General features: G+C 45.0%; 2 protein-coding genes across 3 annotated transcripts; both read right to left on the bottom strand.

Moving 5' to 3' along the window:
• Nucleotides 1–448: 448 nt before the first annotated feature.
• Nucleotides 449–6448, bottom strand: PTP4A1 (protein tyrosine phosphatase 4A1). 2 transcript variants are annotated; one of them, XM_056109854.1, is made up of 5 exons: nt 6311–6448; nt 4610–4702; nt 4344–4474; nt 3860–3934; nt 449–2996 (listed from the first exon to the last, which is right to left on the bottom strand). In XM_056109854.1, exons 1-5 carry the CDS (start codon nt 6413–6415, stop codon nt 2789–2791), a joined length of 612 nt encoding a protein of 203 aa, XP_055965829.1. In that variant the 5' UTR covers nt 6416–6448; the 3' UTR covers nt 449–2788. The 2 variants fall into 2 exon arrangements, with proteins under 2 accessions (XP_055965829.1, XP_055965828.1); XM_056109853.1 differs by having other exon boundaries at nt 449–3000.
• Nucleotides 6449–6713: 265 nt separating this feature from the next.
• On the bottom strand, nt 6714–10125 carry LOC130019226 (uncharacterized). Its single transcript, XM_056109857.1, has 2 exons — nt 9851–10125; nt 6714–6846 (listed from the first exon to the last, which is right to left on the bottom strand). The coding sequence occupies exons 1-2, from the start codon at nt 9887–9889 to the stop codon at nt 6751–6753; spliced, it is 135 nt and encodes a 44-aa protein (XP_055965832.1). The 5' UTR covers nt 9890–10125; the 3' UTR covers nt 6714–6750.
• Nucleotides 10126–15330: the final 5205 nt, after the last annotated feature.

Consider the following 15330-nt stretch of genomic DNA (forward strand, 5'->3'; position numbering starts at 1 on the left):
CCTCTTTGAAACTTTTCACATCTGAGTGCCAATATTCCTCTATATAATCCTTTGGACACTGCCCTCCCAGCCGTTATGTAAAAACCGAACAAATTTATGCTCTAGGATACTGATTTGTCACTTAAAAGTACAATGCCTGGAAGTTTTTTGTATTCTCAGTTACTGAAAGGACCAAGTCTGGGGATAAGATCTTTCATGACTTCTGCCCATACTATTAAATGCCTAGTAATCAGCAGATGAGTATGACAGTTCAAAACATCCCTGAGATTGAGGTTCTAAAGAAGTTTGGACTCAAATTATCACTTGGCTGTTCTAGCAGCAAAAGAACTCTAATAAAATGTTTGGGCTGAAAGCTTCTAGGCATAAAGCTGCAAATGTATAGGAATAAGGTAACCCTGGTCCTAGAAAAGTGGGGCATTAGGAGTAATAAATGAAGATTGCAGTGAGCTGCAAAATAATCAATGGTACATTTATTTCTAGGTTTTTCCTCAAACTAAGAGACTGCATTTTCTGGTTGATTCAGTAATCACATTACTTACATTTCAGCAACATTAAGGTTCCAATAGACAAACCTAATCAACTAGTCACTTTTTATACATCATGCTATTGAGGGATATTGTTATCCAAAACCAAGTAACCAAGTTTTAAAACAATATATGGTAATTTCTTGTATTTATCAACTCATATTTCACTTAAAATTTTTCTTAGATATAAGTGATCTTCCAGGATGTATTCTACTACAGGTTTTAATTTAGCACCATTATACAATTCAACACTGTAATAAAACTATTAGTTTTAAAAAATAGTTTTTCACTATTCATGACACCTCCTCATACACAATGCTATTCCACAGGGTACGCAACAACTGTCATTTACATCAAGCACACAAAATTACCGAGGAGGTTGTTTAAAAATTTTTAACTTGCCCCATTCACAAAAGATCTAAATCTAGAGAACCAAAGAGCCCCCACCCACCTCTGTGTGCCCCACTTGTTGCTTCTGCCCTGGCTCTGAACTCAAGATGGACTACATTATTCAGCTGCAAGCGTAGTACATTAAGTAAAAGGTAGATGCCAAATTTTACTCAAATTTTGAACTTAGCATTAAAAAAAAAGTTAAGACGATGGCCTTATCTTGATTATCCCCTTTAAATTAAAAATAGATAAGCAAAAGATTTCAAGTCACTGAACAAAATTTAGTAAGCCCACAGGTGCCAAATACTTAAGTTCAAACTAATTTCTAAGCCTGTAACAGCGTTTGATTTGCAAATGAAAGTTGCTCACAAACCAATGAACAATTATTAGAACCGAGCCACAAAGCTACTTTATTGTTTATCCTCTGAATACTACACTGGCTTAAAATTATCTAAACCTTTAAAATGATTTAACTAATTAAAATGGAAATAATGAGAAGCACTTTAATATTAAACAGCCTTCATGATCCTTACAAAATTTACCTACAAGGAGTTAAGAACTAAAACACTAACTTCATTTTAAATCCTTCATTTGCTAGAAACAAAAACTAAACAAGGACACTATATACAGGACCTCAAATGGCATTATGTGAACTACAATTCATCCAGTTTTCTACAAGTTAACCTTAAGCAAAACAATTTCAATGATAAATTGCATTTCATTATTTATTTAGATGTTGAAGCTCTCGCACTAGGTTTTTACAAGCTGGTGAACACGGACAATTATTTCTCCCACGGAACGACAACCACACATTTCCAGACAGTATAAATATATGGTTGAACTAACATTAATACACATCACCATTTTATCAATTACATAATAAAACAAATTATCAAGTATCCAAATATTAAGTTACACAGCTCAAAAGGCATATAAAATATTAGATATCTGCTCAATTCATTAGCAGAAACCCACTTTTTTTGCAAGAGGTTGCGGAAAAAAAATCACACTTCAAACAAAAATAAGTTGGTAAACAACTTCAGATAAGTACGAAAAAATTAAAATCAGAAAAATTTATGATTAACAATTGTTTCAGGTACAATAAAGCATCTCTAAAGGGGAAAAAAAACCCTAACTTAAACAGCATATTCTACATGTTCTGCACAAGACAAAGGCAATATTTTACTAAAAATACTTATTAGCCCCCCCTCCTGTTCTCTTTTTTTTTCCAGGCCCTCCCTGTTAAGTTGCACCCCAAAGTGCAAACAATAAAATAAACTGTAAGGCTTTTTTGTCTGGAGACATTAAAGACATGTGCTTCTGTACAATGCAGGTTTCAAACTGGAGGTTTTCCATAACAGCACAAAATGAGATTTATAGAAAGACCCTAATCACTGTAAGACTTGGCTTAAAAGAAAAAAAAAGGTGCACAAACCTGATGTATACTGGTATGAATGTGGGAGATGTAAACATAAAGTGAGCAGGCAAATAACCTTATCCTCTACTTTCTATGTTTGAAATGACTGAAGGAATAAACCACATAAGGTCTAGAGTGCTCATAGTTCCTGGGATTTTAGTTCTGTACGATACTAAAAAATATACAAGTATTGTGCTGGGTATTTTGGCACCTAATCTCTCTAAATTTCTTATATATTGATAAAACTCTGGCCTGGGAATAGATTTAAAGACGTTATTCAATACTGCATGATTTCAGGAAAGAATCGGTACAAACAATAAGCACATCTTAAATGCTGAGTAGCAAGAATTTTTTTGCTAAGTGTCCAAATAGGTTGATCATAAGCCAAATACAGAGGATGCAATTCTGTCAAGCTTGTGGACTGGTGAAACTGCTTTCCATGGAAGCTTCATTAGACTTATTCACCAAGCCAACATGTTGGCCAGTACGTGGACAAATCAGGTCCTAGCTCAAGTTCCATTTCCAAGGCAATGGCATCAGGCACCCCAGTTTTATTGAATGCAACAATTATTCCTATGACCGTTTGAGTCTTTGAAGCGCAGCCGCATTTTAGGACGGTACTTCTCCAAATACAAAAGTTGCTTGCTGTTAAAAGCTCCACGCCGCTTTCTGGGGGGAAAAAAATAAATTTCTTGAGTAATTAGAAGTAATAACTATCATAATATTTACTGTAGCTCAAGCTTCTCTCCTGTGCCATTTCATCTTTTGATAAGTATGTTGTGACAATGCAGAATTAAGACGGGCCGATTTTATAAACACCAAGTGTAGTACAAAGTTATTTTTCTAAATTTAATGTGAGTCAAAACTTTAAAACAAGACAATGGCAATCAAGTGAGAAGGGTGCATCCGATGGCAAGGAAAGTGACTACAAAAGGTATACAGACACTTCCCGAAGCAAATCAAACTATTCTCTATATTGTATTGACTGATTTACTTGGTGGTTTTTCTATCGTCAACTCCGTTAAGAGTTGAGACCTGTGCATTTCACGGCACATTAACTATCTCAATAAAAATTCAAAGTAAAACAGTAATTCAAAGTATTATTATTGGCCTAAAGGTTTTTTTTTATGACATCTTATTATCTCATTCCTATTTTGGACAAACTTGCAGGCTATCGAATGTAGCCTGCCCACAGGGCAGAGTCTGGCAAACTCCCCGTGGCGTACCAAATATGCCAAATACCAGTAACAATGATGGGTCTCATTCTCCTAAATAGCCTTGAATATAATCTCATGGCTAGGATGAAAGAGACGTTACTGGGGCCTGCTCGAGGCAATCGACGAATAACAGGATGATGAATGAATGAATGAAAAGTTTTGGTAATATGAGCCCATTTACAAAAAAGGCGAGAAAAGATCCCTAATTCCTGGTTTTTATATTAGGAAAAAAAAGGTCATGTAGGATGGAAAACGGTATAATTATTCAGTGATATTCAACAAAGAAATGAAAATAAAAAGTCAATACTTACTGTCTAATGAACTGTACTGCATCTTCGTATTTCATCCCACCTTCAATTAATGCTAGAGCAACAAGTACTGGAGCTCTGATAAAGAAAGAATCCTTATAAGCTGGTTTCCAAAACCCAATACTGAAGAAATCCATTCTTCAAGTCATTCCTAATCCCAAAATAGTCTCATCTATCATATTTCTATGTGGAATACTTATAGCACATGTTAAGTGTGTAAATAAATAAGATTACCAGCAGTTTCATAGCAAACATCTTATCTATGAAGACTTGCCCCTGACACCACCCATGAATTCCCACTTCATTCTTTACAAAGTAACAGTTGAGGATGAGTAAACTATACCTATCACACCCAGAACATGTCAGTTACATCTGAACTGACAAATTTTCTTTGTTATTGACATAACCTTTTAGTTCTACAAGTAACTTTACTGGAGTTTTCAATAGAATCAAAACATATTAAACGGGCTTAGGAAAATTCTCTTACCTCCCAAGGCCTGCAACACAATGAACAGCAATGCAACAACCAGGTTCTTCTCGAAATTTAATTTTTACAAGACTTAGCCAGTCATCAACAATCTGGTTGGATGGTGGTGCACCATCATCAAAAGGCCAATCCTAAATATGAAGAATTTCAAGGCATTTTAGTTTAATACAAACGCCACACAAGTAACTACAATTCCAAGTACCCCTTTAACTAGAAATGTATTTTTTTAGCATAGACCCATAAGCACATACAGAACTAATACGTACTAGAACATGGATGCCTTCTTTCTCCACAAGTGTAGTGTCATAAGTTGCTTCACATACTCTTACTATTGTGGTAACTCCATACTTCTTAAGTTCCTGAGTAAAACATACATTAAAAAGTAAGTACACAAAAAATTGTAAATCTACAACTGAAAAAAATAATAAAATAAAATAAAGGGAAAAAAAAAGTAAGTAAAAATACTTAAAATCGTTAATAGTTTGCTGGTTAATGAAACAGCATCATTTTTTTTCAGCCCTAGGGTTAGAACTAAGGAACTTACACATGTCCTGTTCTACCACTGAGACTAACATCTTTGACATAACTGGACTAGCATAAAAAAAGAAATACATATTTACAATGAATTTAGTCATAGTAACTAAAGCATTAAAGAGGATTAGAACACAGTTCAGATAAATAGAACACTCGTGACAAAGTAATCTGACTTGACTCAATCACATTAATTCTTTAAACATCTGCTCATTTGCAGTATGTTTCATAATCATTATAATAAAACTACTTTTAAAGAGGAGCTGGAGACTAGATCTAGAGTAGTTTGGCTCTGCATGCATCCAGTCCTGGTTTAATCCACAGCATTGCCAAAACAAAATGAAAATAAGCCTCCTAAATTTCCTAGAGCACGTAAAAACGGCATACAACATTTAAAACAAAAACACCTTAGAAATTAGTTAAGACTCCCAGAAAGAGAGGGATAGACAGAGAAAGACTGCATTCATCTAGGGAATATAAAGTAACAAAATAGGAGATTAATACCCAAGAATAGCCGAGATCAGTACCAGGAGGATTACTCCATGGCTTAGAGGCCAGCCGGGCATTATAAGGGAAAGGGCAGCTCAGATAGAGAAGGAAGCACCAAATAAAGGGTGTTTGGAGGATCCTCCCAGGAGGGAAGATGCATGTTGAAAGTAGACTATGGACTGAACATGATTGCCACTCAATGACTCTTTTGCAAACCACAGCACCCAAAAGGAGAGAGAGAACAAAAGGGAATGTCCTGCCACAGAGGCAGGGGGGGATGGAGGGGATGGGGGCAGGAGGGATACTGGGATCCATGGTGGTGGAAAATGGGTACTGGTGGAGGGATGGATATTTGATCATTGTATAATCGAAACCCAAGCACAAAAATGTGTAAGTATACAACTGTACCTCATGGTGTTTCACTAATAAAAATTAAAAAAAAAAATTAGTAAGACTCCAATAGAATAAAAAAATTCAAGTATTTCCCTATGATCTATGAGGTCTATTTCTTGCTCCTGAGCATCAGCAATAACATATATACACATGTTCAAGTAATATTAAACACTACTGGATACTTAAACATCAAAGTTGGGTTTAAGACGCGAACTTAAAGGTTTATAGTATTAAAGCAGATTAAAAAAAAAACCTCAACTGACAGCCTTCAACCTATATAGTACAAAATAAAAGAAAGCTATACTGTTCACGTATGAGCTTAAATTAAGTAAACTATGCTATAGACATTAATCCATATATCTAAGCTCAAATATCTGTTCTCTGCAAAGTGCATAAACATTTTCTCTCTCCCCCACAGAAACCAATTATTTCATTTCTGGAAATCAGAATTGTAAACATGCCCATCTCAAAATCTCAATAGTATTATTGTCAGATATAAAGTACATCTACTAAAATTAAAAAAATAGATAATAGAAAAAAGCATCAAACCTTACCTCTATGAATTTGTTTAAGGTCGCATTGGTTGGATTGTGTGTAATAAGAAATCTCATGTTCTTGTATGTGACTTCCACAGGAGCTGGGCGGTTCATTCGAGCCATGTTAATTTAGTTAAAAAACACTCAGTTATGAAAGAATTTTAAAAATTGAATACAGAAATGATGCAAAGAAACTGAGTCTACTTCAATACACTCCACTTGAAATTCCCAGTGCTTTGAGTAATGGAGTTGGGAGTAATGAGAAATGAACCTCCTACGAAGAAGCAGCAACTCTTCAATCCAGTAATACTGAGGCAATAGAAAGGAAGTGCACTGAGGTTTACCCCATCCAGGTCAGAACTCTTGTAAAATGATCTGTGGATTTCAATTCAACACGTCTGTGTCCAGGTTAACCACTCTTATGGGGCTTCTTGGTGGAGTAGCAAGAATTCTGCAGTTCACTTGTCTGCATAGAGGTCGTGCTGTGCCTGGCAGTAATCTCCACTGCCCTTCAGAAACTCCATAAATGTGTGACCAAGAACACCACAGAACTGCTGTTTAAAAGAAAAAGAGAAAGGGAGGGAAAAAAAGTTGTTTTCCAATTCAAAAGAACAAATATACTCCTTTCCAATTTACAGAATTTGGATGCAAGATAATTAAACAAACGCATCTCCCTACATTTACTTTGAAGAATTTATTAAGTTACCATTTTCATCATTCAAGTCTCTGGAAGTTTATGTATCAAGTACCCTGCTTATGAATCTTAAAAAGGTGTCCTATTCACAACTCTAAGTGATATTTGCCTGATACTACTTTTACCTTATAACCAAAATTTTTTTCAACTTAAGGCTGAAATTATTCTGAATTTCTCAAATCCCCTTTAAGAACTCAAGTTGTATGTTAACAGCAAACATCAAAATATTCACAGGCTATTTTGGAATATATATACAAAAAGTACTGATGCTGATATCAAGTTTCTAAGTAGATTGAAATAACCTGTGTAGCAGGAGGAGAGGACTTAAAAAATAGTAATAGGACTTAGGAAATACTAATAATTAATATATATTATTAGACTCTTAAGTGCCGGCCTGCGTGTAACTAATGCTTTATGTTTTCTATCTTTATTTGGTTAAGTTGCTTAAATAGTTAAGTCTCTTGATAGTTTGGAAAATGCTAGATTTTGAGGGTTAAAATCCTGAAGTCAAAATCATTTTTTATGCCAAAGCAAAGCAATTAGCCTCAGGAGGCATTGCTTAAAAGTTCATCTAGGAGGGAAGATAACTTTCATAATTTCAGATAGTTCAAATGAACCCTCAAGGTTGTTACTTCACCTACTTGCTCCTTGGGTTTAAAAGTCAGTGACTTAATTACCACCAAGGCCTTTATTACAGTGTATAGACTGCAGTAATCTGGACACAAGTTCAATTAATGCTTTCAGTTTATATCCTGAACATTACTCCCTTAGATAAGAAGTGTCCAACTATCTCTTCCAGCAGCTTTCATATATATGAAAGAACTAGATACTTGTGCACGGTTAAAAGCAATGACTCATTTCATAGAGGCCTTCCAGCTTGTTTTTTCCAACTGGAAGCTGATAGTAGGGGCCCGTATCTCACACCCCTAGTCCCATATTTTAGCAGCGAAAGAAAGCTCCCTCCACCAAGTCTAAGGGATTCGGTGCAAGCAAGTTTCAGCAGGAAGCCTCAAAAGCAACAGAATCAACTGCTTTTTTCCCCCGAGTGGAGCCACCCAGTGGCTGGTGAAGCACGTGCCTCAGTGTGGGGGGAGGGGGAAGCAGTAACCCTGAACCTCTTTCCCAGGCGCCCCCAATGCTTCGGGGGTCTCCTGTTCAAACGATTCATGATTGGCAGGTCGGAAACACCCCAAGACTCTCCACCACCAACCCACCCCCCCCCCCCCCGCCACACACACACTCCACCTCCGCTCAGACTTATGAACTGGACGCCGCGCAGCAAATATACCCGGGGGAGCAAAGCCATTTCCGCGTAACGCTTAAATCGGTCAGAGAGCAGCGGCCAGGCCATTAGAACCCGCGCGGCCGCCGGGTCCCATCCTGTTGGGTGGGCGTCGGTTCCCGTCCGGAAGTTTGGCGGATGCACCTCGACTAGAGCATGTGTAAGACGCGGCTTCCTCGGGGGAAGGCGCTAACTCGACGGTTTCCCAACCGATTTACGGCCATCGAACCCAACTCGACGGGGGGTGGGGGGTGGGGTGGGGAGAAGGAGTTAAGAGCGGGAAGCACCGGCTCCGAACGTGGATCCCCAGCAGCGCGCCGGTTCTAAATAAAAACCCGGGGCCGGAGAGAACCGGAGAGAACCACTGAACGCTCCGGGAGCGGCGGCAGATGGGGAAGCCGACCAGCTCCAGAGTTCTGCTCTGCGACCGGACCGGGCCCATCCACTGGCCCCCGCACCCCCCAGCCGGTGTGTGTGTGTTGGGGGGTGGGGGGGAGATCCCCGGGGAAACCCCATCCCGGTTCGAGGCCCTTCCCAGATTGGTTCCGGCCCCGAGCCAGAGAGGCGGCTCGGTGCGTGCGCCCGGGAACCCCCCCACCCCCGCCCGTCGCTCGGGGAGCCAAGGTCGCCGCGGCCGTTGCCAAGGAGCGAGGACATGCCTCGGCCTGTTCCGTTCTGTCCCCCACCCCCCCCCCCGCCGCCCCGTGCCACCCGGGAGCCCCCGCGCGCCCGGGGCGTGGGAAGCGGCCGGAAGGGCTCGAGTTCCCAGGTGGCGCCCGCGGGTGCCGGGCGGGGCACGCACGCGCGCGCGCGCGGGCCGCAGCCCGGGTGCTCACCTCGTTCGCCCCGGCGGGCCCGCTCGAACCCCCGCAGCGCCGCCACCGCCACCACAGCTCTCGAGGAAGAGCGGGAAGATGAAAGAGGCCACCCCCCCACCCCAAACCCCCGCGGCTCGGCGCCCACGGCGGGGAGGAGGGGGCCGGGAGCCGCCCGCGGCGCCCCGACTCGGCGCCGCAATCACGGGGTTCGCGCCGCGCCTTCTTCAGCCGGCCGCCGAGGCCATTTTGTCTGCGGCGGCGGCGGCCGGACGCCGACAAGAGCCCCCACCGCCACCCCCGGGTGGGCCGAGCCGCCCCGCCTCCCCCCCGCGTGCCACCACCCGGCCCGGGGCCACGTCTGCGGCGGCCCCCGGGCGGGCCCCCGCGCGCGCGCCCTTGCGGCCAAACAAAGGGGCCTGGGCACACGCCGCCTCGTCCCCCCAACTCGGCCGCCGCCAGAAACCCGGGGCCCCGCGTCGCACCCCGAAAGCGGCTTCCGCCCCCCCCAACCCCCGGGACCCGCAGCAGTCGCCTCCCCCCGCGGTCGGCTTGCCACGGGCCGACCCCCCCCACCACCACCACACACACCACGGAGCGCCCGATTCCGCTCCCCCTACGTCAGCCCCGGGGACGCCCCGACTCCCCGATCCGGGAGGCAGCGGACGCCCGGGCTCCTAACAAAGGCGAGGACTTGGGCTGTGTGGGGGGAGAAGCTCGTGGAATCCCGGGCCGGGCCGGGCGGCGGCGGCACGACGGCTACTCACAGGAATATGTTTACTCATTGAAGATTGTGGCCTAATCATACAGCCGGTCCCGAGGCGGCGGCGACACAGGTGGTGGCGGCGGCGGCAACGGCGGCAGGGTAGGGGGCGGTGGTGGTGGTGGTGGTGGTGGTAGTCGCGGGGCGGCGGCGGCGGCGGCGGCTGCGGGACGAGCGGCAGCGGGGGCACCAGCCTCGACCATGCAGTGGAGCGGCTCCGAGGAGAGCGCGTCGCCGAGCCGGCCCGCAGTCCCGAGAGCCAATGCACGCGCCCAGGCGCCCTTGCGTCACAAGCCCGGCCTTTTATAGCCCGCCTGACGTCGGCCGCCGCGCCCGCCAATCGGCGCCCGGGGCTCCGCGGGCCCCACGCCCACGAGCGGGGGCGGAGCCCCGCCCACTCCCCCCACCCTGCTCCCCCCTTCCTCCCTCCCTCCCCCGCCCCCGCGGACGTCACCACCGCGCGGCGGCTGCCGCCGGTGTGAACCGGTTGATGAATGGCGAAGCGCCGAGGTGGGAGCATCTCCCGCGGGCGGGGGAGGGGACGGGAGGGGCGGGGAGGGCGAGAGCCGAGCCGGGGTGGGGGTGGTTTGGCTCGGGCGACCGGAAGGAATCCTGAGGCTCTCCGGGGTGCGGGGTGCGGGGTGGGGGGGGAATCCCACCGGGGAGGGCACCGCTGTCGCAGGAAGTTTTGCCTGCAACTTCGACCACAAAAGAGCTTTAAGGGGCCGGATCGGGGTCCATCCTTCCCCCCCCCACCCCACCCCCGCCCGCGTGGACACCCTGCGTAGCTTCTGCCGGAAGTCAGAACCGCCACCGGAGTTGCCAGCGGTTTACCTTGGCACCTGTGTCCCCCTCCAAATCTCCGTCATCGAATGTTTTTGTCCCGCGACCGTGCTAAGCGGGTGACTCAAGGCCGTCTGCTGCCGCGGCCCCCCACCCCCCGGCTGAGACGGGGCGGATAACTGGAGCCCCCCGAGGGCTCTTCGCCCAGCGCCCAGAAGCAGCAGCAGCAGCAGCAGCAGCTCCGCAAAGTTGTCGGAGCCGCGGGGGCCGTTCCCGGGCAGTCGGAGCGCGGGGTCGGGGCGTCTCTGGTCACGCCTCATCCGACGCCCGCCGGCGGCCGCCTCGGCTCCAGGGTGGCATTTCGAAATCCCACGCGGCCTTTGTGCTGAGGTCCGCCTGATGGGTCGTGGGATCGTGAAAGGTTAGCAGGAGCCGCATCAAAGAGCTCCTCGTCCAGCTCGGCCACTCCCGGGCCCCTCGCGAGTCTCCCGGGCTAGACTGGCCTCGCGCCGAAGCGCCAGCGTTCCTTCTGGTTCCTAACCGGAGTTGGCGGTTGTGCTGCCCGCGGCGGCCGGCCCACCCCTATCACAATCGCGCGGTGCCCACGATCAGCGCGAACCTGTCCTTGGCAACTGAAAAAAAAAAAAAAACCCTTTCTCCTCTGCGCTCTGCGAATTGCTCTCGAGACTCGAGCACCGCGGTCTCCCAACACTGGGGCCTTTTGTTTACTGTTTTCATGGAGAGGGCTTTCAGGATCTAATTGTGTTCCCAGTATACTAAAGCATCTTAGGATTTATTGGAACTGCTATTTAGAGACAGAGCTTACGTACTTATTAAACTTCCTTGTAAACATACACTCTGTAGATTGAGGGCTTTTGCTTTTGGGAAAGGGAAAGAAAAAAGAATTGGGTCAAAGAGTCCATTCATTTGGATTTTAAAGGAAATTTGATATAAAATAGGACACGTTTGAATGCTTTCCAAAATCAAAAACTAAAGAGCTTGAGAAATATACCTGTTCCTCCAAAGTGACATAGATAGTATTAAAAATATTGTGACATGGATGGGATTTCCTAACAAGGTCAGGAAACGCTAATCACAAGAGAAAAATTTCTCCACCCAGAGTTAATAAATAGCTTTATTTACCTTTGACAGTATCAAGTATTTTGAGAAAAAGTTTTACACAAAAATTAAAAACTTTTGGGGCTGGAGAGATAGCACAGCGGCCCACTGAGGTTCGATTCCCAGCATCCCATATGGTCCCATGAGCACCGCCAGGAGTAACTCCTGAGTGCAGAGCCAGGAGTAACCCCTGTGCATCGCCAGGTGTGACCCAAAAACCAAAAAAAAAAAAAAAAAAAAAATTAAAAACTTCTGTGTGGGGCCCTGGAGGTGGCTCAGTGTTAAAGCACTTGTCTGATTCTGAGAACCCGGGTTGAGTTTTCTAGGCCCACCAAAGCAAACCAAACAACCACAAAAACTCTAGACTATAGGGGAGATAATACAGCAGGTAGAGGTTTGACCTTGAATATGGTAGACCAGTATTGGATCTCTGGCACATCATGTGGCCCCTGAGCACAGAGCCAGGAGTAAGTGCTTAGCAGGGCTTTGTGTGGCCCAAATGCCCAAAAAAACTTTTCAAAATGAAACTAAAGCAACCCCCACCCCTCCCCAAATCTTTTTTTTTTTTTAAGGAAAACCTTTTGGCCTAGGAAATATAGAGTTGAACCCATGCTTTTCATGCAGAAGACCAAGGTCTGTGTATATGACATGGTATGGTGTGAATACAGTTGGCAGTGACCCCAGCAATGAGCCAAGAGTAGCCTCGAGCTAGAACTAAGTCTGGAGCACTACAGGATGCAGTTAAAACTAAGTCAAAGTAATAGCAATAGTAATAGTGAATGGGAAAAAGTTTGCTGTATTGAGTTGGAGAGTTAGTACAGGGGTTAAGGTACTTAACCAGGTACATGCCTTGCGTGACAGACTCTGATCTGGTCTCTATAGCATGTATAGTCCTCTAGGAGTGACCTCTGAACACAGAGTGAGGAAGGAGCCCTACATCACAGGGTGTGACCTCAGATCCCAAAAATAAAAGTTTTTAACAACAGATGTAATATGTCACTGTCACTGTCATTGTCCTCCCTTTGTTCATTGATTTTTCTCGAGTGAGCCCAGAAACATCTCCATTGTGATGTATATGTAATGTGTTTATTTTTGTTTCTGAGTCACACCCAGTTTATTTTACTTTTCGGGTCACACCCAGCAATGCTCAGGGGTTACTCCTGGCAGTGCTCAGGGAACCATATGGGATGCCAGGGATCGAACCCAGGTTGGCAGCGTGCAAACGCCCTACCCACTGTGCTGTCGCTCTGGCCCTTTGATGTATATATAAAATGGGAAGAATTAACATTATAATGAAACTTCACCAACACATAAAATGCTATTATTAACAACATTTGAAGGCCAGAGACATAGTAAAGGAGTTAAGACTCTTGATTTGTATTCCCCAGCACCACTTGATCTTCAACACTGAATGCAGTGAACCCCAATAGACTTGGGAGTAGCCCCAAAGAACTCCAATTTCCCTCCCCTTTAGAAAAAGATCATATTTGATTAGCTACCTTCCAAAGGCTGGGCTGGAGCGATAGCATAGCGGGTACGGCGTTTGCCTTGCACGCAGCCAACATGGCCGACCTGAGTTCGATTCCTCCGCCCCTCTCGAAGAGCCGGGCAAGCTACCGAGTATCTCGCCTGCATGGCAAAGCCTGGCAAGCTACCCGTGACGTATTCGATCTGCCAAACACAGTAACAAGTCTCACAATGTTACTGGGCCCGCTCGAGCAAATCGATGAACAACGGGAGGACGGCAGTAAGTTCTTTTATGTGATGACTTTTCAGAGCATGAATTTGGTAGAACAAGATATAAATTCAGCAAACAGCATAGCCAAATTAGTATTAACCCGATTTCTTGTAGAACTTGTGATACAAGTTGTGTGCCCTGTGATCCAGAGATCCTGTAATTACCATGAGCAGTGCTTACACGAATTAGCCAGTCAGTTCTGCTCTTCAAGCTTGAAAAGCTGAGCTCAAAACTATCAACTTCTGGTCTTACCTTCAAACTTCCACTTTGAAAACAGAGTTCAAGACTGAAACATTAGAGAATCACTTTACTATTGAGAGAGACAACTATTTAGATACAACTGCTCTTACTCATTAGCTCCCTAAATTCTCAGATTGTTACGGGTCAGTCTCTGGCAACTGTCATGTTATTATGTGCCCCCAGGTCATTGCGGTTCACTGCAGTAGTGGTGTCTCCTTAGTGCAATCTGTTTAGGCTACTGACTTGAATCTTCTGATGTTGGGGATCAAACCCAAGGCTTCACACAAGCGGGGCAAGCACTCTGTTGCTGAGCAGAATCTGTGACCCCAAGCTGATGATATTCTTAGAGAAAAGAAGTCCATGTCACGTTGTCAAGAAAGTCCTCTGGCCTGGGGGGCACAGATTATAGGTGATTTGCACTTGTCAATAAGCACCCACACTTACTAGCAGGGGTTTCTAGACTGAGTCAACAAGTTTGTAAAATGGAGTTCTAGACAGCTACAAATAAGAAATGACCCCTAAAAGTCAATGAGAAAGAAGGCTGCTCCTGCTTTTAATGCGTGTCCTGTTTTACTTTTGGTGACAACTACCTAGGGAGAACATGCCTTTTTGCAAAGCTTTTTTCATTTCTCTCCAGAAGAGAAAAGGTGGGGGGGGACAAGCGCGAGGTGCGCAGGTCCAATTTCTACCTCATGTATAAAAAATGCCCAGGATGCTGCAAAATCACCACCATGTTTAGCAACTGTCACTGTCCTGTCACTGTCCTGCCGTTGTTCATCGATTTGCTCGAGCGGGCCCAGTAACGTCTCCATTGGAGACTTTGTTGTTACTGTGTTTGGCATATCGAATACGTCACAGGTTGCTTGCCAGGCTCTGCCGTGCGGGCGAGATACTCTCGGTAGCTTGCCGGGCTCTCCGAGAGGGGCGGAGGAATCGAACTCGGGTCGGTCATGTTGGCTGCCTGCAAGGCAAATGCCATACCGCTGTGCTACACAGTAATTTTGTACAATGCTCTACAATCCTTTTAGAGGTGAAAAAGCCATATCTAGAGTGGGGTGCTCCTTCATATGGAAGGACTAAAAGCAACCCTAATTAAGATGAATAGAAAACTGTTCCAGTTCAACACATTTTGTGAGGTGGAAAGAACCAAGATACTCATCAAGAAGTGAAGTTTAGTTTTTCATTTTTTTTTTCTCAGCAAAACACACTATTGGGCTTATCATGGTAACCAGAACTTTTCATAAGAATATTCAGAATGCAGAAGCGAAAGGGAGATTGTCAAGAACCTAAGAACATGTGAGGAAGGTCCTTAAAAGGAACCACTGAAGAAACCAACAAACCAGCAAATTCTGGTGATGAAGAATTAGAGAACTCCTTATAAGAACTGTACATCTACCAGTAAACATTGAGTGATTCTAGTTATAACAGACAAGTAAAAAGAAGGGATAATTTCACTTATTCTACTCGCTTCAGATTCTGGTTAGGACTGATTAGTTAGTGCTATGAGAAAGCTTTGACAAAACAAGTGATACATGGGATTGGAGAGAGATGAATCAATTGTGCAACTGACTTTGCATGTAGGAAGTTTAGATTTAATTCCTAGT

This window comes from Sorex fumeus, unplaced genomic scaffold (genome assembly GCF_029834395.1).
Source record: "Sorex fumeus unplaced genomic scaffold, SorFum_2.1 ptg000008l, whole genome shotgun sequence".
Taxonomy (NCBI): domain Eukaryota; kingdom Metazoa; phylum Chordata; class Mammalia; order Eulipotyphla; family Soricidae; genus Sorex; species Sorex fumeus.